Source organism: Hypanus sabinus, chromosome 4 (assembly GCF_030144855.1).
Source record: "Hypanus sabinus isolate sHypSab1 chromosome 4, sHypSab1.hap1, whole genome shotgun sequence".
NCBI classification, from domain to species: domain Eukaryota; kingdom Metazoa; phylum Chordata; class Chondrichthyes; order Myliobatiformes; family Dasyatidae; genus Hypanus; species Hypanus sabinus.
Genome location: NC_082709.1, coordinates 167939667 through 167964044, shown reverse-complemented (window position 1 = coordinate 167964044; position 24378 = coordinate 167939667). Strand labels below are relative to the sequence as shown.

Here is a 24378-nt window from a genome sequence, read left to right as displayed (position 1 = left end):
TCAGTCTGCTGTAAGTCATCACTACAATTGCCAAGATCCTTTTCCATAGTGAATACTGAAGCAAAGTATTCATAAAGTACCTCCATTATTTCCTTCGGTTCCATACATGCTTTTCCACTGTCACAGTTGATTTGTCCTATTCTCTCATGTCTTATTCTCTTGGTCTTCACATACGTGTAGAATGCTTTGGGGTTTTCCTTAATCCCGTCCACCAAGGCCTTCTCATGGCCCCATCTGGCTCTCCTAATTTCATTTTTAAGCTCCTTCCTGCTAGCCTTATAATCTTCTAGATTCTTATCATTATCTAGGTTTTTGAACCTTTCATAAGCTCTTCTTTTCTTCTTGACTAGATTTGTGGCAACAGCCTTTGTGCACCACGGATCTTGTACCCTCCCAGTCTTTCCATGTCTCATTGGAACGTACCTACTCAAAACCCCACGCAAATATCCCCTGAACATTTGCCACATTTCTTCTGTACATTTCCCTGAGAATATCTGTTTCTAATTTATGCTTCCAAGTTCTTACCTGATAGCCTCATGTTTCTCCTTTCTTCAATTAAATGTATCAATAACTTGTCTGTTCCTATCTCTCTCCTGTGCTATTCTAAAGGAGATAGAATTGGGATCACTATCTCCAAAATGCTCTCTCACTGAGAGAATTGGCACTTGACCAGGTTCATTTCCCAATACCAGATCAAGTACAGCTGCTCCTCTTGTAGGTTTATCTACATCTGTGTCAAGAAACCTTCCTGAGCACACCTAACAAACTCTACCCTATCTAAACCCCTCACTCTAGGGAGATGCCAATCAATATTTGGGAAATTCACCACAACAACCCTGTTATTATTATTACATCTTTTCAGAATCTGTCTCCCTATCTGCTTTTTGATGTCCCTGTTACTATTGGGCGGTCTATAAAAAACACCCAGTAGAGTTATTGACCCCTTCCTATTCCTAACTTCCACCCACAGAGATTCCGTAGAAACCCTGCCATGACTTCCCCCTTTTCTGTAGCTGTGACACTATCCCTGATCAACAGTGCCACGCCCCACCTCTTTTGCCTCCCTCTCTATCCTTTTTGAAACATCTAAAGCCTGGCACTTGAAGTAGCCATTCCTGCCCCTTCACCATCCAAGTCTCTGTAGTGGCCACAACACCATAGCTCCAAGTGCTGATCAACGCTCAAAGCTCATCCACTTTATTCATAATACTCCTTGCATTAAAATAGACACATCTCAAACCATCTGTCTGAGCACGTCCCTTTTCTATCAGCTGGCTATCCTCCCTTTCGCACTGTCTCCAAGCTTTCTCTATTTGTGAGCCAACCTCCCCTTCTTCCATCACTTCAGTTCGGTTCCCACCCCCCAGCAATTCTAGTTTAAACTCTCCCCAACAGCCTTAGCAAACCTCCCCGCCAGGATATTGCTCCCCATTGCATTCAAGTGTAACCCGTCGTTTTCATACAGGTCCCAATGATCCGGAAATCTGAATCCCTGCCCCCTGCTCCAATCCCTCAGCCATGCAATTTTTTGCCTGAGAGCTTGTCCTGTGCTGGTGTTTGGTTGCAGAAGATGGTTCAGATGAATATGAATATAAACAGTGAACTTCCAATAAAGCCTGACACTTGCCCACAAAAGTCAACGTACAATTCTACCACATGCCTAATTAGTGTTGCAGTCATAGCACAGAAAGAGGAGTTCTGATTTTTGATTTTATTATATTAACAATCTTGATTTATTTCTTTTAATTCTACTGGAATCAATGTTAAGAATCTGATTATTTTGTTATATACTCTCCAGGATCTCTGTCCTCGTCTGGTGGTCGTGATTGACTGTGTGTGTGGTGTATACCTAACTTTACGTGTGTGCATTTGCTAGTCATATTTAATTACTAACATTCTATTGTATTACATTGCTAACACATTTCTGTCTCTTCAGATGTTAATGAATGCACCTCTCCTATTTACAATGACTGCTCGCCTCATGCAATGTGCAAGAACAATGTGGGATCCTATACGTGTATCTGCAGCGCAAGTTACAGAGATATGGACCCAGCCTGGCCTGGTCGATTCTGTGAAGGTATTCCTCAGATTTGAATCATTTTAAAAGTAGACCAGGGCACGCAATTACATTTGTTTGCAATAGGAAGGAACTGATCAAGGCTCACTTCTAGTACACCCACAATTTCTCTTCCTTCAACCTTTATGAATAGAGCCCAAGAAACCAAGTTTTGGCCTTTGGATTTGGGATTCCTGTTCCTTAGTTATTGGGTCCTACAGACTGAAACCCATCTTCCTGTTATTAAACAGTCCATATTTGTTTTTTTTTCCAATTCTGCTGGAATGAACCTAAGTGACTATTTCATTACCCATGCGCCAAGACTGAGGGCTGGTTAGACTGGAAGCTGTGAATCCACCCTGATAGAGACACTCAACTACACTTGCTCACAGAGATTAACTTTAGTCAACAATCAGTACACAGATTAGATATGAAACAGATGTATCCAAGTGTCTTCAAATGTTCAGTTGGTTAATCTGATAATGATGGGGTCCGAAACTTCAGATGTTTTATTTTCCTATTAGACTGATCAATCATGACTACAGTGAAATGATGTATAGACACACACTGGCCACATTATGATTTGCAAACACAAGTTACTTTTAAACATAAGATTAGGACTTACTTCCTGTACCTAATAAAGTGGCCACAGAGATTGTCGTCTTCTGCTGCTGTAGCCCATCCACTTCAAAGTTTGACCTGTGTGTTCAGAGATGGTCATCTGCACACCATAGTTGTAAAATGTGTTTATCTGAGTTACTGTCACCTTCTTGTCAGTTTGAAACAATCTGGCCATTCTACTCTGAACTCTCTCCTTAACATGGCATTTTTGCCCACAGAAATGCCAGTAACTGAATATTTTTGTTTTCTCGACCAATCTCTGTAAACTCAGGAGACAGCAGCGTCTGAGATTCTTAAACCACCCCTTTGGCACCAACACTCATTCCACAGACTAAGTCTCTTACATCACATTCTGCTGTTTAGTCTGCACAACAACTAAACCTTTTGACTATGTTTGCACACTTTTATGCATTGAGTTAAATATTTGCATTAACAAGCAGGTGTACATGATAAAGTGGCCAATGAGTGTATATTAATAGGCCATTGTATTTATATGTCTATATTTGCACATCAAGGTATTAAACTGCAGATGGCAGTTCAAAATAAAATCCACCATTGTCCTCCTGGCACAATGATGGATGTGAGATAGTCACATTCTAAACACAAAAATTACTTCTCTTTCTGGCAGAAAGTACTACCACTGTGCTAACTCCTACAAGTGCTGAGGAACAATCTTCTACTGTATTTCCCTCTGCAATGGTCACCTACGTGAATGGCCTTGAATTTCCAGCCAGTTTTCCGTATTCAGAAACTTCTCACTGTGGTATGTGATCCTCATTGTGTCTACATACTCCATTGTTTTATTGGTACTGTTTGCTGTCAACAGTTAGCTCTTTGGCAAAGATTTGAAGGTTGCAATCATGGTTTGAGTGTATTGTCAGAAAAATACTCATTGTTTTCAAACTGCTTTGACAAAGGTAAATTTAAAACCATGCTGAAGAGTCGAAACAAAATGGCAGATACAATGAGGTGTGGGGCTGCGCAGTCCATGAAAGTGGAAGAGTCTCATTACAAATGTTGAACGTGGTGCAGGCATGAGGTTTCAGCCCGAAACATCGTCTCTACCTCCTCCCTTAGACGCTGTCTGGCCTGCTGAGTTCTGCCAGCATTTTGTGTTTTTATTTATTTCCAGCATCTGCAGATCCACTCGTGTTGCCTGGAGAAAGGATTACAGCTGGTTACTGAACATAAATTGAAAGGTCTCACGGTGTAAATTGGGATGCTGGAGGGAGGTGGTGTAGAATGCTGCTTTCTATTGTGTGGGTAGAAGTGAGCCCCCAGCAGAAGAACCTTCTAAAGTGTTGAGGAGAATGGTAGCAAGTGCACACCTGAGTCAGCCCAACCACAAACTGTTCCAGCTGCTACCATCCAGGAAACGGTACCGCAGCATAAAATCCAGAACCAACAGGCCCCAGGACAGCTTCTTCCACCAGGCCATCAGACTGATTAATTCACGCTGATACAATTGTACTTCTATGCTACATTGAATGTCCTTTGTATGCATTATTTATTACAAATTACTATAAATTGCACATTGCACATTTAGACAGAGACGTAAGGTAAAGATTTTTGCTCCTCATGTATTTGAAGGTTGGAAGAAAGAAAGTCAATTCAAATATCCAGCAATTCCCTTTCTAGGAGTTCTTTGGGAATCCTCTAGAGTGCAGCAATTGAAAAGCTTGCTTACCACCACCTGCCCTCGAACAGCAACTCTATCCTCGTCTTGTCACTGATCTCTGTATCCTTGGGGAAGAAACTCTGCTCTTCCTCTCACTGGATCAGCCAGGCAGATGGGTCCACTCCAGTGCAAGAATGGCCTGGAGACGTTTCTGTCCTGTTACTCAAAGCACTTCTACGTGCCTTGGCAGTAAGTCTTTCACTGTTGGCTCGCTGCGTGGGTTGGGAGCATTGTTGGTCTGCATCACACCCCATGCTCCCTGTCATTCAAACTTGCTTCATTTCTCATGCAAAAGAAAGAGACCTGCATTTATGTAACAGAGTCTTCAAGGGCCATGCAATGTACCGGGGAAGGTGGAAAAGGCAGATCAGAATCAGGTTTCCTATTACTGAGATAAGTTGTGAAATTTGTTGTTCGGTGGCAGCAGTAAAGTGTATTACATGATAAAGAATACTATAAATTACAGTAAGAAATACACACACACACACTCACACACACGCATATATGTATAAATAAATAAATGTGTGTGTGTCCATATACACACACACACACACACACACACATAATATATACATGCACAGTGGATTCTGGTTAAATAGGACACATCATGACTAGTACATTTTGGCCCAATTAGGTGGCTGCCCTAATTAGTCGAAGTTTCATGGAAATAGTTAAGAAGTTATAAGAAAGAGAAACTACTAATTACCTATTATGTATTTAAATGAAAACAGAACAAATGTGAACACTAGCAATACTACTGGTGGTTGTCTGTCCTATCAATTGTGATGTATTGAAGTGGTAAGGTCAGTTCATGTAGTTTGACACTTGTCAAGTATGGTAATGTTGTCACCAGTCTGGGGCAGAACAACATGTGATGTGTGGGAGCATGAAAGAGAGAATGAGAAATAAAGACACATTCAGAGCACGAAACGTTGAGTCACATGATATATGTGCTACCTAATTGAATGGGATTTTGAAAGTAGGTTTAACATTAGTTGATGAGAATGGAGAAATCTGGGATTCAATACTTCCAATGTTTTATGAAGCCAGCTGCACTAGGTCCGAGATAGACATGGTGGCTCAACTCATTTGAACTTTATGCCAATGGTAATGAATGGTAATGCAACAGATATTACAAAACAAAGACAATATTGTTGCACCTTGTGGAACCAGATGTGCAGGATATATTCTCAACACTACCAAACACGGGACAAGTCACAGACTACACGGCAGCAGTGGATGTGCAGAATGCTTACTTTGTTCCCCTGGTCAACACTACATTTGCCCGGCAGTATTTTCATTAGCTGCCCAAAAACAAGATGAGCTGGTTCTACAGTTCGGCAGGCAGCAAAAGACTGTAATTTTCAATTGGAGACAGACAACCAAATCAAGAATGCCGTGGTGGGAAAATGTAACTCAGTCTATGTGCGGAGAAAAGCACTGGAGAATATGCAGGGTCTAATGCTTGCCCTCACACTGGAAATAGCGGCACAATGTGAGAAAGTAGAGGAACAATTGTCAGCCTTGGCACTCCAAGGGAGCTGGTCAGAGACCGTGTGCCATGTTTCACACTGAGAGCACAACACACGGCAAAAAGACAGAGGGAAAAAGAAAGTCTACCAATACAAATGAAAGGAGTTGCTACAGACGTAGAAGCACAGATCACCTGGGCAGAGATCCAAAGTGCACAGCTTGTAGACAGACATGCAGAAAATACACTGAAGGGTCTCAGCCTGAAACGTTGACTGCTCATTTCCAGAGATGCTGCCTGACCTGTTGAGTTCCTCTAGCATGTTGTACGTGTTAACGAAAAGGACTACTTTACAAAAATGTGCTGGACAAAAGGATTAAAGATTCAAAAAATGAACAATATTGAGGATGAACAGAAAGACTTTGCATTTGTTGTTAATGAAACAGAGTCATCTGAAAATTTTTGTGTAGGGGATGTGAACCTAGGATATTAGTAGATTCAGGAGCCCTGTGTGAAAATGTGCGGGAAAAGCTTGTCAGAGAAGAAAAAGTGCCATTCATATATTCCTAAGCAGAAGAGAAAGCTGTATCCATATTCATCCAGCACATCACCGGAGGATGAAGGGGTGTTTGAATGTGAAATAAGTACTGGAAACAGGACAGACCAGGAGGAGTTCATCGTGATAAAAGGCAATGGTGAACCACTCCGAGGTAGAGAGACAGCTACAAAATTGGGTGTGTTAAAGATTGAAGAAAATGTGTCAGTAGTGACAAAAGTTAAAGAGTCACTCAAGCTGCTGTACCTGTAAGTGTCTGACAGGGTAGGAAAGCTGAACGCTAAGCAGATCAGTTTGTATGTTGATCCAAAGGTAAAACCTGTGGCCCAGCCACTCAGATGCAACTTAACGGAGGCTTTTGAGAAAAACAAATGAACAGCTAATGAAAATGGACATTATTAAGGCCTAACTCCTTGGGTTAACCTGGTAGTCATTTTACCAAAACCTGACAAGGACATCAGAATGTGCCGAGACATGAGAAAGGCAAATGAAGCAATTGTGAGGAAGAGACATCCCATTCCATCTGTAGATGAGATACTATAGGGTATGAATGGAGCTGCAGTGTTCAGCAAACTAGCTTGGATTGCAGCTATTACCAGCTAGAACGAACTCCAGAATCTAGAGAGATAACCACACTTGCTGTGCATCATGTGGTGTGCGGGTACAAGAGTCTGATAGTTGGGATGTCATCAGCCAGCGAGCAGTACCAGATGAGACAGCAAATGCCTTAGCTGGAATTGAAGGAGCTGAGACCATCTCAGATATGTGATTGTACATGAACATAACTAAAAACTGCAGGATAAGAGACTGCATGCTGTCATAGAGTGTCTCCCAGAGTGTGGACTGACACTGAACCCGGAGAAATGTCAGCTCAAAATAGACAGACTAGTTTTCATGGGAATTCTCTTGCACCGAAAGGCATCGGACCAACTGAGGAGAGAGTGTGAGCAGTACTGAAGGCTCGCAAACCCTAAAATGTCACAGAAATGGGGAGTTTTCCAGGTCTTGATGGCTTCAGCCACAGATTCATACCACAATTTAAAACTATTTCTCCAATGGTCACTTGAAACTACTAAGATTCCATATAATAATGTCCGCATTTTTTCATAATAAATTACCTCCCTACAAGACTCAAGATTCATTTATCATTTATATATTGAAACATACAGAGGAGTGTGTCATTTTTTTTTATCTGGGATAATTTTGCGGGTTTGCTTTGGTCATGCACTAATGCATTAACATATTTTTGAACAGGTCCTTACCCAGCTGTCAATTTGACCATTTCCAATGTTACCAGCAGAGGCTTTCAAGGGACCTGGAGCACAGATACTGCGAAGGAGCAGGTATATATTGTTCAGGTGTTAAAAGGCAAGAATGTAGTGAATGAGACTGAGACACAAGAAATGGAATGGAGCACTTTGGGACTGGAACCCAGCACTGAGTACATCATTAGCGTCGTGTCCAGAGGCTGTGGACAAGAAAGCACACCCAATGAGCTGAAAGTAATTACAGGTAAAACCACTAATAATCTGAGCACCTACAGGGTGCTAGATATTCCTTATTGTGTGTGAATTGGGAAGTAATTAAATTCCATTTTTTAAGGTGGGGTTGGGAGGCATGTTTGCTTCTTGTCATATCTGCTTGAGGGAATCTTACTCCCATTAAGCTCCATACTTTTCCAGGTACGTTTTTGTGAACATAAGCTCCCAATGGCAATTATTAAAATGGAGGATATGGAAGCCTTGCATTCCTATAGCAGGGGAGCCTAGGACCAGAAGGCACAGACTCAGAATGCAAAGATATCTCTGTCCCTTTAGAACAGAGATGAGGAGGAATTTCTTAAGGCAGAGGGAGGTGAATCTGTGGAATTCATTGCCACAAACAGCTGTGGACCACAAGTCATTGGGTGGTTGATAGGTTCTGATTAGTAAATGAGTCAAAGGTTATGAGGAAGAGGCAGGAGGATTTGGTTGAGGGGTTTGATAAATCAGGAGTGATGGGCTGAGTTCTGCTTCTGTATCTTATGGTCTTATTGATCATTTAGCTGGGTTATACTGACGGCCATTCTCTAATTTGTCTCCCTGACAGCCCCTTCTCCAGTAAGTAACCTGACTGTCTCTGAGGTCACTGGCACCAGTCTCCTGGTGACTTGGGCGACGGAGGTCTCCTACGGGCAGACGTTTATTGTGCAACTCCTGAGAAATGACAGCATTGTGAGCAAGGCAGAGACCTCGGAAATGGAGTGGAGCGTGTCAGGGCTGGAGCCAGAGACTGAGTACACCTTGAGCATTGTGTGCAGAGCCCATGAAGAAGACAGCACTGCCACGAAGCTCAGAGTGAAAACAGGTAAAAGTACAATGGCTGGAAAGTGTTTCTGGGTAGTTGTAATGGAGCTCTGTGGAAATGTAACACAATCTGATACAGCGTCCTCTCCCAATATATGAAAACTACAGCAAACTCTCAGGTCAGCAGAGAAGGTCATTGGCTGCAGTCTGCCACCCAGGACAAAGAAGTGGACAGGAAACATCATTGTGGACACCTCCCACCCAGCAAACTGCCTTTTCCAAAAGCTCCATTCTGGAAAGTGCTAGGGAGCTACTAAAACAAAATCATCATGCCACTTTGAAAATTTCTTCCCCCAGTTGTTAAACTGATCAACCAGATTCCAAACAATCTCACATTCCTCTATCTATACGTCTGTCACTGCACTGTAAACATTCTAAACCACATTTTTTGTACTGTGACGCATTGCACTAACCACTATACCACAGTGCTGCCAGAATTTTGGCTGAACCTTCAGAGCAAGACCACCGGAGTTGTGGTTATAAATGAGATATTGGACAAAGATTACGACAGCCCAGTTGGGTGTAGGTTAGGGGGTAGTGGTACAATAGTCAGTGTTTAGTGGTGCTGCCTCATTCATAGCTCAAGAGATCCAGGTTCAACTCTCACATCCAAGTCAGTTCTGAGGTACTCAAACCACCCGGTCTGGCACCAACAATCATTCTGTGGTCAAAGTCACTTAGATCACACTTCTTCCCCCATTCTGATGTTTGGTCTGAGCAACCACTGAACCTCTTGGCCATGTCTGCATGCTTCTATGCAGAGTTGCTGCTACATGATTGGTTCATTAAGTATTTGCATTAACAACAGGTATACAGGTGTGCCTAATAAAGTGGCCACTAAGTGTATAATCTGATAAATAACAATTGCTTTCACTTCCATTGAATTTTATTTAGATTTTAAAACTGTCTTTTGTAGTCAAAATTGTAAGATCTCCACTTTCCATCTGGGTAACAGACTTCTGTACTCACTCAAGGGTGTGAACAGCATTTAATTGCCCTTGAGAACAGTTTACCTTTGTAGATATGCTAAAGGTTAAATACATCTGAAGTATTTTCAGCCGAAGTTATTTTAAGTCACAATCCAGTTTCTTTATAGATTATCCAAGCACACCGCTCTAGTGAGAAAGGTTCAAACCAGATTCCTGCTACAGTCCCAGTGGGAATCTGCACCTTCTAACTGTGACCACTACATATCCCTCCCACATCTCAAAAATCAGTTCAGGTTGATTGCCATTGACATACAGAAAGTTGTGAAGTTTGGTTTGTGGTAGCAGTACAATGCAGGCATGACAAATTACAATAAGTTAAAACAATAAATAAACCATGCAAATGAGGAATAGCGAGTTAGTTTTCATGAGTTCCAGGGCCGTACAGAAATCTGGTGGCGGAGGGAAGAAGCTGTTCCTGAAATGTTGAGCATGGGTCTTCAGGCTCCTGCACCTCGTCCCTGATTGCAGTAATGAAAAGCGGGCATGTTCCAGATGGTGATGGTGACCTTCTTAATGGATGCTATCATGCTGTCACAGGCTTGTAGACTGATTGTTCACTGTCCATTGACTCTTGCGTGTAGGTGAGTGGTAGAATCTGAGGTGTTAATTAGAATATGGGAAAATTTGTGGGGGAATGGGTAAACTAGCATAAACTAGAAGGGCTTAAATCTCCTACTACCATGTATAAGTAAACAGGCCCCTGCATATGTGATGGTGCTTTTGTGTTCGGATGTTTCTATCATTCATTCTATGGAGTTTCCTGGATTTCTGTGAAGATCAAGAATTTCAGATTGTATACTGTATACATTCTCTGATATTACACTGAACCGTTTGAATATATATAGCTCCTCCATAATCTCAACAGCTTCCATTTATTTCAAAAGAATTTTTAACGTAGCAAAATGTTTCTTCATGCCTCGTGATGGTATCATCAATAGCTTCCAGGTCACATTAGGGAAATTACTGTAGGCTTGGGCAAAGAGAAAGTATTAGGGTTGACTAGAAGGAGAAAGGAGAAGTAAAAAGATGCCTTTTGGGAAGACTGTTCTAGAACTTGGGACATGCTATCTGAAAGCAATTCCATTCAAAGAGGTGATATTTCTGATGGTGACAAGAGATTGGAAGAAATGAGAGCACTGGGGGTTTTAATTTGAGATTTTCCTTAGTAAGTAAGTAACTAAGTAAGTCCACATACTTCAGGTTAGCAAGTACAGGAGTAATCAATGTTTGAAGTAATACAATGACTGAAGAGGTTTGGATGACTTGGTTTCAAGAGAGTAAAACAAAACTGTGGCTCGGAATATGTTGGAATGCTTAAGTTTGGAGTTGAGTAGGCTTTCATTATTTGTTACCGTTAGATTACAGTATTTGTTATTTCCAAACAGGTACCATCGTTAATGGACCAGCTTCTATAGAGAGTTCAATTCATTCCAGCATTGGAGTTATTTCTACAGTAGCCATCTATCTGAACAACTCTACGTTCTCACCTGGCTTTCCCTATTCGGACATTCCTCCATGCTGTATGTAATTGTTGTACTTTTATCCAATGAGTTCCTCCATTAGCTTGCTTTTAGCTCCAGTTCCAGTATTCGTTGTCTCTTATGTCTCCGTATATTTACTGTGCTCGTGTACTATATCTGTCCTGTGGGGTGCATTCCCTGAAAAAGATATCAAAAGCCGATTTGTTAATATGACAACAGGGACTTGGATGCAATATCAAGAAAGGAAAGTAATTTTGTGGGGTTTTGGGGGACGGACAGAACTAACTGGATTGTGCTTTTTTGAAAAGACTGTTTAGGATATGGCAAATGTCCAAATTCTGTGTATTAGAATTTTTATGCAAGTCAGTACCTGGTCACACAGTGGCTGAAATAACTGACAGTTTAATTTACTTGGGCTTCTCTTGGTTTTCCACCACACACACAAAAAACATTTTTCCAGAAATGTCACCAAAGTTGCAACAATTAATGAAGAGAACTCCCCAAAAAATCTAATGTACACCAAACTTCAAGCCCATTCAAAGCAGTACAAGGGTATCAATGGCAATATTCATCCTAAAGTCCATTCATATGAAGTATGTACTGACACTTACCCCTTTAAATTTTGAACTATATCAGTAAATGTAAGCTACTCTCTTAGTTCTTTTCTCAAGTTGTAAAACTTTGCCCCAAATCTCCCAGCACAAGCAATTGTTGGTGGCTGTAAAGTACAGCTGCTAACTGGATTTTCATTAGAATCCGGGTTTCAGGGGTCGACAAGAGCAAGAGCTATTGACTTTATTTATTTAAACGTTGGTCAAGCATTCTCTTATGTAGCAGTCTCAATAAAAGTTTCTGTAAATTTATTCTGTTAAACTGGCTGGAACGTTACTGGTCACTTACATCCCTTCCTCCCTTTCTCCATTTGATTAGTCTATTCACCTAATCTGATATATGAACCATTTCATGAGAAAATCAAATCTGTGAAATACCTTCTGTTTCAAGCAGAGAACTTCATTCTTTCTCAGTTATGACATTGGAATCCACATCATTGCACCCTTTTAAACTGCAAAAAGTTTTCTTCATCTTATTCTTGCCCTTTGCCAATTTTCAGTAATCTCTTTCCTTTTGTTTAATAACCCTCTTGCACAATTGTAATGCATGCCAGAAAAAAACAATAGATAAAGTAATTTTATATGAATACTAATATAAACCAGTAATGCTGTGGTATGAATGCTTGATTGAATCCATGTCATGTATAAGTGTCTTGGAGTTCTCACTTGGATAAATATGCAATTGTTTGCTATTGACTTTTTTTTAAATAACACATTTCCAATAGATCCTACACCGGTGATAAACTTAACTGTTTCCAATGTGACCACTGGCAGTTTCCACCTGACATGGACGACAGACACTTACGAAGATCAGACATTTCATATTCAGGTGTTGAAGAATGAGAGCATTGTAAAGAAAATGGAGACTATGGATTTGGAATGGACAGTGTTGGGTTTGGAGCCTGAGACCGAGTACACTGTAGGCGTAGCTTCCCGAGCCTGCGAAGAGGAGAGTGCTGCCACAGAAGTGACAGTAAAAACAGGTAGAGGCAAAAGAATTGGGAAACGCCTACTGAGTACAGGGTGTGTGGGAATAATATTACAGCCATACAAAATCTGGTTAAACCACTCCTGTAGCAAAATGTACCTTTCTGGTGCCACACTCAAGGAAGATGTAACATACCCTGTGACCGGGTTAAAGAACCAGCAGAAATGGAAAACACTCTGGAGTCTGGTATTGCTATAAACTAATAGTGTTTATTAGTAACTATGCAATACAGTACTATAAATGCAGATATATCAAACAGGTTAGCAATGATATATATGTACATAAATGTGGAAATAGGAACAAAACTAGGCTCTTTCAAACCTAGGGGTGAATGAATAGAGTCTTATGATGATGAAGAGAGGTCAGTTCAGTTTGAGGTAGTTATTTGAGTAGCGTTGGAGAGAGAGAGAGAGAGAGAGAGAGAGAGAAGTGAGCTGGTGCCGTCAATCTTCCCGTTGTCTTCTGAATTCCCGTTGTGGTCACCGACTATGGCCATGATACATATGACCATTCTTCAGTGGTGGAATTATCACCCAGGCAAGGGTGGACACACAAATAATTCCCCACGGGTCACACCTGTTCACACTGTGAGAGCAACTGATCGATTTCCCTGAATCGATCCTCCAAAAACCCCACCTTCTTGTGGGTGCAACAAAGCTCGTTCAGTGTCTGAACCGTGTGTCTCTCTGTGTCCCAGCAGACCTGGTTTTTATCACCACATGTTGGACACCAGCTGTACATCAACCTGCTCTGCCCTCCTCTCTGCAGGAACTTTACAAGCAGGCAAGTGTCCTCGTGGAAAGGTAAACGAGCTTGTAGAGAAACCATAACATCAAACTTTCGAGCAATCTCTGTCTCTCTGTCTGTCTCTCTCTCTCTCTTTAAATAACAGGGTCTCTGCATTGGACACCTCCCTCTCTCTCAATAGCAGCACAGTTCATAGCGTCAATTCTGGACCCCGTCACAAAGAATATATTAGTATTCAACATGGAGGTTGGTGACCAGTGACGATCCACAGGGACCCCTGCCCTTTGTGATTTTGATAAATGACTTGGATGGGGGAGTGGAAGAGTGGGTTGTATTAGTAAATTTGCAGATGACACAAAGGTTGGTGGTGATGTGAATTGGGTAGAAGGACATCATAGGTTACAACACGACGTTAGTAAGATACAGAGCTGGGCAGATAAAGTTCAATCTGGAAAAGTGTGAAGCGATTTCCTTCAGAAGGTTGAACTTGGAAGCAGCGTACAGGGTTGATGGCAGGATTCTCAGCAGTGTGGAGATACAGAGGGATACTGGAGCCCACATCAAAAGTTACAGTGCTAGTTGATAGGGTGGTTAAGAAGACATTTGTTGTGATGACCTTCATTAGTCAGGGATTAATTTCAAGAGCCACGTGGAGGCATTAGTAATGATCTTTCAAGAATCACTATATTCTGGCACAGTTTTTGGGGACTGCAAAATTGCAAATGTCGTTCTACTCTTCAAGAAGTTAGACTGTTAGACTGGCTCAGTGGTTGGGAAGATGTTGGAGTTGATTGTTAAGTATGAGGTTTCAGGGTACTTGGAGGCACATATAAAATAGGGCAAAGTCAGCATGGTTTCCTTGAAGGTAAATCGTGTCTGATAAATCTGTTGGAACTCTTTGAGGAAATAACAAGCAGGATACTTAAAGGAGGAGCAGTGGATGGTGTGTACAGTAACTTGGATTTTCAGAAGGTCTTTGACAAGGTGCTGCACATGAGGCTGCTTAGCACAATAAAGGCCTATGGCATTGCAGGAAAGATACTAGCATGGATAGAAGATTGGCCAGTTGGCAGGAGGGAAAGAGTGGGAATAAAGGGAGTCTTTTCTGGTTGACTACTGGTGACTTGTGCTGTTCCACAGTGGTTGGTGTTGGGGCTGACTGTGGCCTTACTGTTAAGAAGTCCAGTATCCAAATGCAGTGGAAGGTGTTGAGACCCAGTGAGGACAGTTTCCCCATCATTTTCTGGGGTGTGATGGTCTTGTATGCTGAACTGAAACATCAGTCTGGCACATGAGACCCCATTTTCTAGGTGGGGCAGGACAGAGTGGAGGGCAGGGGCTATTGCATCACTTGTGGATGGATCTGAGCCATAAGGACACTGGGAAGGGTCCAGTGTAGCTGGGACAAAGGCTTTAATGTGCTCTACGAATGGTGGCTCAAAGCATTTCATAATGGTTGTTGTTAATGCCAGCTGACAATAGTCATTTAGACAGGTCACCGTCACCTTCTTTGGCATTGGAATGATGATTGCTGCCTTTTAAACCAAGGCGACAATGGATTGTCCCAGAGAAACATTGAATATATCTGTCAGCACCTCTGCTGGGCTGTGCAGTCTTTCAGAACCGGTCCTGGTACATTACTTGGCTCTGCAGCTTTGCGGGGGTTGACTCCAGTCAGGGCTACAGGCGCCTCGTGTCTCTGGTATCACAGAAGTGGCTGTAAGTGCTCCTAGAATGCTGCCATTTTGCCTTCCTGATGGAGCAGGAAAACACAATTCTTGCTTCCCTGACTGCAGTCACATCTCCCGATCTAAAAGCAGCATCGCGGCCCTGGATTCTGGTTAGCCCCGAAACCCTCCAGCGGGCAGCTGGATGGCCGCGTCTCGGGTGGGTTCACGAAGCCATGATTCGGTTCAGTCTCTGGCACACTAGAGAGGCCACTCAACCCATCTGATCCTTACCCATGTTTCTGTTCCATATCAGTTTATGAAAATCTACCCCTGCCGTTTCCCTCTCACTCTCCCTGATATGACAGGTTGCAACTAGTCACCACTCTGTGGGATAGGAGATTTCCCTTGAATTTCATAGAATAATTTCATAGAATAATGTTTCAGCAAGAACGAGGGGAGAACCAGCCTAAGTTGTTCCCGGATTCCAGAACTTCACCCCACTTTTTGTTTCTTTTGCGCATCTCTTCCTACAGAGGTCTGTAGCAGGCAATGGTGTGCGCAATAAGCCCGAGCTGTCGAGTCCTCTGCAGTCCGACAGCTCACCAGCGGGGGGGGGGGGGGGGGGGGGGGGAAATTGCTGCGCACTGTATATTTAACAACCATCAGTGTTTTCTGGTCGCTCACTCCCATAATCATGCAGTGTATATCCATTTTCAAAAGAAATATTACATGAAATTAGAAAATTGCACCCTTACCGAAGAGAATGGAATCTTGGAGCAGTATTTTTCAATGGAGAAGCTTAATTCAATTGGAAATGCACCATACTGGGATACAGGCTCAACTGTCCGGATTCGGGATTCCTTACTGGGATTCCCTTGTAATGCATGGACGGACACATGTCCCCTTTAACGGAAAATCTCCGTAATGATTTTCCCCTGGTATTTGTTTGAGGAGCATTATAGTCATTTAAAAACATTAAAAGAAATAACCCAACAAGGGAAAAGTCTTCACGGATTTAAGTTATGACATATATATCAACTTGAGCTCTGTACTTTTAAATGGACCTTGTGCTGGAGAAAATTCAGATCAGAGTGAAAATTGTAGGGTAGTGTAGTTGTGATGGGAGACAGTACGAGCCAAATTGCTCTTCATTGGATAAAGGAAATTGTGGGATGAGCTTGATACAGGTATTTAAAACTTTAAATATGGAACTTAATGGTTCAATGTAATGCCAGAGAATGTATCCAGCACACAACCTGAAATCCTTACTCTTCACAGACATCCACAGAACAGAACAAAAAGCCCAAATAATGTATGAGAAATCATTACAGCCTCAAAGCCCTCTCCCCTCTCACACACAAGCAGCAGAAAAAGCATCAACTAACCCCTCCCCCCCCACCAACCACCATGCAAGCAATAGTAAAGCCTACAAAGATCGCGGTCTAGAGTCTGTCAAATACTGTTGTCCATCCGAACACTTTGACATCCCTCCCTCTCTCTCTCTCTCTCTCTCTCTCTCTCTCTCTCTCTCTCTAACAAGGGAGAGAGACATCACTCCTGTAGCAGCGAGAGGGGAGACCAACAGCTCGCTGTTTCAATGCTACAGTTTTGCAGCATCACTTATTCAAGCTCCCCTGACTCGAGAACCAGCAGATACTCTCACCATCGGGGGGGGGGGGTCACTCGAGGCAGAGGCCTCCAACAGCTGTGCCCGCTGTCTCGATGTTTCAGTCTCCTGTGACGCTTTGTTTGGTGACATTGGTGAGGGATCGGCTCGTCCACGGGAACGCACTCCAAAGGCACACGGCTTCCAGGCTCTTCCTTGAGATACCGAAACACCAGGCTGTTTGGCAAGTTCCGGGAGTGAGAACCCACTGCCTGTGAAGAACGCTGTTTGAGCACAGGTGTAGATCATGGACTCTGACAGGACCCCAGCCACCTTGAAAACGAAAAAAAAGAGACATGAGAAGAGGAGACGAACTGGAAGAAGTCTCCCACGTGCTTCTGGCTTAACTTGGGGCTACGGAAGATGTGTGACAGTTTACCGGTAAATCAAAAGGCAAGAGATTCAACTAAAACCATTACTATAACATCTTTGATAAAGTGTATTGTGGTGAAATGTTGCTGTAGACAGTGAGGAGGCAGGTGGAGGTGAAGCTGTTTCAGGGGACGAGCCACGATGGGGCATTGCGAGATGCAACGTGCTCGAGCTGCGGACAAAGATGGAGTTCGTATCGCTGCTGGAGGTAGAGTGAGTGATTTGGAGAGGAGTTGATGCCCCCCCACCTAATCCGGATGTGAAGTTGGATTGCTCCAAGCACTGAGGAGATTTGGTGAGATTGAGAGTGGCTTTGGCCGGGGTGACCCAGGTGTATCGGGATGCCTGGATCCAGGTCCTTGAATGTGGTGACTTGGTGACTGGACAGTTTAAGTGTTGGCCCAGGTAGACAGGAAGCCTGAGCATCAGGGTCGGAGGTGAAGGTTGGGCTGATTTCACTTGCTCTCCTGCAAATGAGCATTCCTTCTCTGCGTCATTGAGTTGTGAACTAATCCAGCAACTGTGTGTTACTGCCCCACTGGGGACTGAGTCTTGGCGTGGGCCTACTGCTCTGGGAGTGGATCTGGACTCAGTCTGGTTTGGAATGCTTCTATTGTTTGCAAGATGTGTTTTTTCTCTCTCTTTCTCTGAGCAGTGGTTTTTGTTCTTTTTTAAAAGTGGGTGTTTTGAGTTACTCGCTTTGTTGCTGCCTGTAAGCAGACAAATTTCAAGGTCTATAATTTATACATTCTTTGATAATAAATGTGCTTTGAAACTTGATTAAGATGGCATAGGTTTGAGATGCATGGATGTGGATGAAATATTCATTGGAGATGGCAGCTGAGGTATGTCAATCTTCCTTATGTATTCCATGGGATTACATGCCTTCCACAGTGGAGGTACTTCAGAGAAGCTGGGGTGGTGAGGAAATGAAGTGGAAGACTTACTGAGGTTGCTTTATCTGAGGGCTAGTGTACCAAATGGACCAGTGAATGTAAATCAACAATCAAGAATAATTATCTTTAGAGACCTGAAGTTTTATCTTTGGGATGAAATTCATATTAGTGCCAGAATGCTATATGCTAATTTTAGTAAATCATATGTCGCTAATGAAAGTACTTGATGGTAAACCTCTATTAGGCTAGTGTGTGTAACTCAAATGTACCTATTTATTTTCATTGACAGAGGCCCTCTTGGATGCTCTCAGCTACACATCTAGTTCACAACAGACTAGTACTTCTGTTGTATCTACAATGACTATCTATCCAAACACCTCTGGATTCCCCCTGGGCTTTGCATATGCAGAAGATCCCCCATGCTGTAAGTGTTAAACACTTTCTATTCTGACAATACTTAAGTATTTTCTTATATTGACACTGTAGTCAAGATAACTTTTGGATATTGATGGGAGGCTTAATGGAACAGCAGACATTAACAATACAATGTGTTATAAGGTTTCGTAATGGGTATTCTCAGCAATCCAGTTCACCTGAGAACAAGAGCATTGGAAATTATTGGGATTCAGATAATTCGTTGTAACTGAATAATTTCAGAGTGGGGAAAAAAGACAAACTCAGAAGAACCCAGTGGGTCAAGGGACTTTTGTGAAGGCAAAGGAATGCTTGACTTTTCGGGTTGAGAACCTCCGTCAGGACTGACCTGAAATTTTGTCTCCCTGGGTGCTGTTTGACCAGCTGAGATCCCCCTGCAGCTTCTTCCCCCTTCCTTCTGGAATCTACAGCCTCTTGTGACTCCAAACAACTTCAATGTGCTGTAAAAATTGTTTCAGATACCGGATCAGTGGTATAGCTTAAATGGGCTTCCTGAGCACAATCTGTGTTTTGTAAACTCTGAGTCAAGATGATTGTGATGCTAATAAAGACACTGGAAGAAGTCTGCTGTAAACGTTTGCTACTGATGCTGGAGCTGCAGCCACAAGGTGGACCTACATTGAAAGTTTCTGTTATTGCACTTTAGGTTTCTTTATGCCTCAGTTTTCTTCTGATGCATTTGTCCCTTGGACGATCTTTGGGCATAAATTATTATGAATATCTTCAGGGTAAACATCTCTAGTTGCCTTAACCTGCAAACACCAGTCAGTTCAGATTGGCATTAACATTTCCTCCACAATCTCCATCAGCTGAGGTGCACCATGAAGTGGTGTACTTAGCTCCTTTTCTGATCGCTTTGTAGTTGTGACTGTGAGGCTAAGCACAGCTCCCACGCCATCTTTAGTTTTTCTTACAACACCACTATCGTTGGCCGAATCCAAGATGGTGACGACTCAGCATATAGGAGGGGGATTGGAAATCCGGCTGAGTGGTGCCACAACAGCAACCTCTCACTCAGCAAGACCAAGGGGATGATTATTGAATTCAGGAAGAGGAAACCAGGGGTTCATGAGCCAGTCCTCACTGGGGGGGGGGGGGGGGGGTTTAGGGTTGGCGAGGGTCAGCAACTTTAAATTCCTTGATGTTATTATTTCAGAGGACCTGTCCGAAGTCCAGCACATACGTGCCATTGCAAAGAGAGCACGGCAGTGCCTCTGCTTCTTTAGAAGTCTGCGAAGATTTCGCATCTCATCTAAATCTCTGACAGACTGCTATAGATGCATGTGAAGAGTATATTGACCAGTCGCATCATGGCTTGGTATGGAAACACCAATGCCCTCGTATGGAAAAGCCTGCAAAAAATAGTGGATATGGCCCAGTCTATCATGAGTAAAATCCTCCCCACCATTGAGCACATCTATACTGTTGCAGGAAAGCAGCACCCATCATCAAGGTCTCCCACCATCCAGGCCATGCTCTCTTCTTGCTGCTGTCAAGAGGAGGAAGGTACAGGAGACTCAGGACTCACACCACCAGTTATTACTGCTCAGTCATCAGGCTGTTGAACAGAACTGCACTCACCCAAATTCTGAACTGTTCCCACAGCCTATGGACTCACTTCTGAAGTCTCTTCATTTCATGTTTTCAATGTTTATTGCTTACTTCTTCTTCTTCTTCTTCTTCTTCTTCTTAGTTTCTTTGCTGTGAATGCCCACAAGAAAATGAATCTTAGGTTTGTATATGATGACATATGTGTACTTTGATAATAAATTTTCTTTGAACTTTCTGTACTCCCTTTTATCTCTTCATTAACTGAAGTTTAGTTTTGAGCCTGTCACCTCTGGTGCTGCCGGCTGCAATATCTGGCTCTGAACTCCATTTACTCCTATATCCTTTTTCTTGTGAAGGGTCTTGACCCACAACACCAATTGTCCACTTCCCTCCATAGAAGCTGCCTGACTGAATTCCTCCAATTTCATGCTTAACTGTAGGTGTAAGCCATCCTAATAATTTCATAGTGGATTTTATTCAATTCTGTAATTTTTTGTGTGCAGGAGATCTAATTCGACATTAGCATGCAGTAAATATAACATGGCAAAGGTGGATACAATCCAGTTTCTGCTTCTGAGAGTCCGTGGTTAGCCTGAGTTGCTTCAATTTTCACAGATAGTGTGTGTTTTTTGCACCTTCTGTTTTTGCTCCAGTCTCTCGGTAATGCACTTTTTACATCCAACTTCTAGTCCGAGCTGTATTTAACACTATCACCTCAAATACCAACCCTGTATTTTCCTTTATTTTTCACATGAATCAAGGTGACATTCTGCAGGGTACATACAATACTTCTAAACATACCTCTTTTGAATTACTCTCACTGTAATCTGCAGCATGTAATTTCCCTTTAAACTATGGTCTTTTAAATCAACTTAATGAACTACAGATTTCACAATCTTCTGAAGGACTCGGCAGACTTAACTCTCGAGCAAGTGGGTACAGCACCTTTAAGTGGACGAAAGTTCATCGCCATGACCAGAAGCAAGACTAGGTGGTGTGGGGTACTCTAAGCCAGGTTGAAACACTGAGGAATAAGACCCCCTCCACCCAGCGTCTTGTTAACAAACGGGCAGTCTCTGAGCACCTGAGGGCAAGCTTGCTGTATTCAGAGATCACTCTGTTCTATATTTGACCGAGACATGGTTTACTCCCAGTGCACCAGATGCGGCAATCAGACCTGAAAGCTTCCCAATGCACAGGTTAGACCGAACTGCTGATTTAGTTATGGCAAAAGTTGGAAATATGTGTTTTGTGATAAACTCTCGGTGGTGCTCCAATGTGGTAGTTTTGTCAAACTTGTGTTCCCCCAACCTTAAACACGTGATGATCAAATGCCGTCCATTCTATTTACATAGGGAGTTCTCGTCCATAATCCTCGCCTGAGCTTACATACCAATTGTTCCTGACAGTGGATGCTCACAACTTATTTTTAAGGATGCTTCATCTCATGTTCTCGATATGCATTTATTATTTTTTTCTTTCCATTTGTACTTGCACAGTTTGTTGTCTTTTGCACATTGGTTGAATGCCCAAGTTGGTGCAGTGTCTCATGGATTCCATTATGTTTATCATTGTATTGTGGATCTATTGAGTATGCACAAAGTAAATGAATCTCAGGGGTGTACCTGGCTCAACCTTTGAAAATGACTGTGTTCAACAGAAATGTGGAAATGTGGAGAATTGATTTTTTAAAGGTCAGAGCTATTTTTGTTTCAGAGATCTTCAGTAGAAATCTAGTTTCTTAATTTGCCTTACCTTTGGGGTGGTGCAGTGATATTGAATATAAAAACGTCAGTGTAATCTGAAGCCATTGAAGTTCACAAGAAAGCTGTTTATCTTTCCACAGAAATTTGCTCTCTGTGTGCTCATTGATTGACTACCTAGCCACCACTCCCAGAACTTAACCTACCCTCAGTCAACAATCTGCCTTCCACAAAACTAACATAACACTCTGGTATAAAAATAAAGGAATTGCGTGCTAACCCAAATCCAACAGGTTTCTCCCAATCAATCAAATGCTGGAGAGTTGAATGCTTGACATAATTAAATCAAGGAATAAGATTGTACTGCATAAATTTGAAGATGGATGCGTGTGTGTATGTATTCAACACTGTGCAAAGTGAGCTCTTACAGGATGTCCTCCTCAGGTTTGGCTGTCCCAATAAATTTGTTAACATTCTCCGCCAGTTCCACGATGGGATGACTGCTGGGATGACCATAGGAGGACAAGAGTCCGAGCCCTTCTTTGTACTCACAGGGGTGAGGCAGGGGTGTGTGCTAGCGCCAGTGCTTTTTAACATCTTCCTCTTGTGTGTTACCAAGCTTCGCCACACCAAGATTGAGGACAGCAGCGGTGTGGCAGTGGACGTCAGATTAGATGGCAACCTTTTTAACATCAGGAGGCTCCACGCAACCACCAAACTCCATAGAGAACGGGTCCTGGAGCTGCAGGATGCAGACGACTGTGCTCTTGTGGCCCATACTCCGGAGGATCTTCAGACTGTCCTTGCTGTGGCGGTGAGAGCGTACAGCAGGATGGGGCTGACCGTCAATACCACCAAGACAGAAGTGGTTTGCCAGTGGAGTACCAGTGACCCACCCACCCTACCTGCCGTCACTGTTGGTGATGAAAAGCTGTCGGAAGTGCCATCTTTCAGATATCTGGGGAGCATTCTCTCTGAGGATAGCCGCGTTGACAACTGCATCCAGAGTCGCATTAAACAGGCATCAGCTGCCTTCGGGGGACTTCAGCGTAGAGTCTTTCAGAACAGGAGCCTTCGTCCCTCCACAAAGGTCACTGTATACCAAGCGGTCTGTGTATCCACCCTCCTTTATAGCTGTGAAGCCTGGGTAATCTTGGAGCACTTCCACATAAGCTGCCTCCAGAGTGATCATTTCATGATCACAGGAGGGAATGAGAATGTGAAGAGGGTAAGGGGTACGTGTAGAGGAGTGGACGAGGGGTAAGTGTAGCAAAATATGTAGACAGGACCAGGAAGAGGATATATCATTGGGGAAGTGTAGGAGGACAGGGTACAAGTAACTAAAATAGATGTGGCAACCACAAAGAAGAGGAACCTTGCGACCACAAGACAATGTGTTCAGCAAACTATCTGAGCTATATACCTATTCCGAGTGTTTTGCTTGTGTCTATGCTTATTTCGAGTATTTCGCGTGCTTAGCTATGCAATAGCCAATCAATCGATGAATTTGAATTGGTAACCATATTTGCGAATGTAGTACCCTGCTTTTGGGTATAAGTATGACCTTTGTAAACCGAGAAATTGGGAGTTGGGTACCGTATGCCCAAAGTACGTGGGGCTGCAAACTCCTCTCTGAATAAAAACCGTTTCAGGGGTAATTTCGCGTCTCTGGTGTTTTTCCTCAACTGAGCAGGTTAATAATTTCAGGTTGACATCAGCACATCCTGGGAATTACCTGGTGTGAGTGGGTGCCTCACACTGAAATACTTGTAAAGACCAACTGCAGAAGTATTGAGGCCATGATCACCCAGCGTCAGCTGCAGTGGCTGGGGGACGTGATAAGGATACCCCCATGTCGGCTACCCCGCAGAGTGTTATACGGCCAGCTACATCATGGTTGACGCTCAGCTGGAGGACTGAAGAAGCGCTATAAGGATCAGATAAAGAATGCTTTAAGGAAGTGCAAGATCAGACCTGAGGACCTGGAGGATGTTGCTGCTGACCGTAACACTTGGCAACAGCTGTGTAGGGATGGAGTTCGTATTCTGGAGATGGAAAGAACAACCAGAAGACAGTAGAAGAGAGCCAAGAGAGATGTAGCCATGATTGCCATCACTACCACCACCACTACCACATATAGATGTCCCACCTGCAATAGAACTTGTGGGTCGAGGATAGGACTGGATAGTCATCAAAGATTTCACCGTTAAAGGAGTGGACATCGTCATCAGATTCCGATGGACAACCGAAGAAGAAGAATGTGTGTGTGTGTGTGTGTGTGTGTGTGTGTGTAAAACTTAATTATACAATATATGTTTCTACACACACACATACATACTATTTATAACATATGTACAAAACTATACTTAACTATATGTTGTATGTGTACATTATGTCAATATGTTAATCTGTGCATTTACAGAATTATTTTCTGTTAATATTATTGTATAATATTATTTTATGGGCTATATGGGATATATGTATTGTGTTTTTCACCTTGGCTCCAGAAGAATATTGTTTCATTTAGCTGTATACATGTGCA

General features: G+C 42.7%; 1 protein-coding gene across 1 annotated transcript in view; it reads left to right on the top strand.

Moving 5' to 3' along the window:
• The window catches only part of LOC132392189 (uromodulin-like 1), a 113146-nt gene that overhangs the window by 46908 nt on the left and 41860 nt on the right, over window positions 1-24378 (top strand). Inside the window, exons 11-17 of the mRNA XM_059966034.1 lie at window positions 1937-2077; window positions 3306-3440; window positions 7637-7894; window positions 8471-8728; window positions 11102-11236; window positions 12534-12791; window positions 18437-18571. Coding sequence (XP_059822017.1) covers window positions 1937-2077; window positions 3306-3440; window positions 7637-7894; window positions 8471-8728; window positions 11102-11236; window positions 12534-12791; window positions 18437-18571 — 1320 coding nt within the window. The remainder of the gene's footprint in view (window positions 1-1936; window positions 2078-3305; window positions 3441-7636; window positions 7895-8470; window positions 8729-11101; window positions 11237-12533; window positions 12792-18436; window positions 18572-24378) is intronic.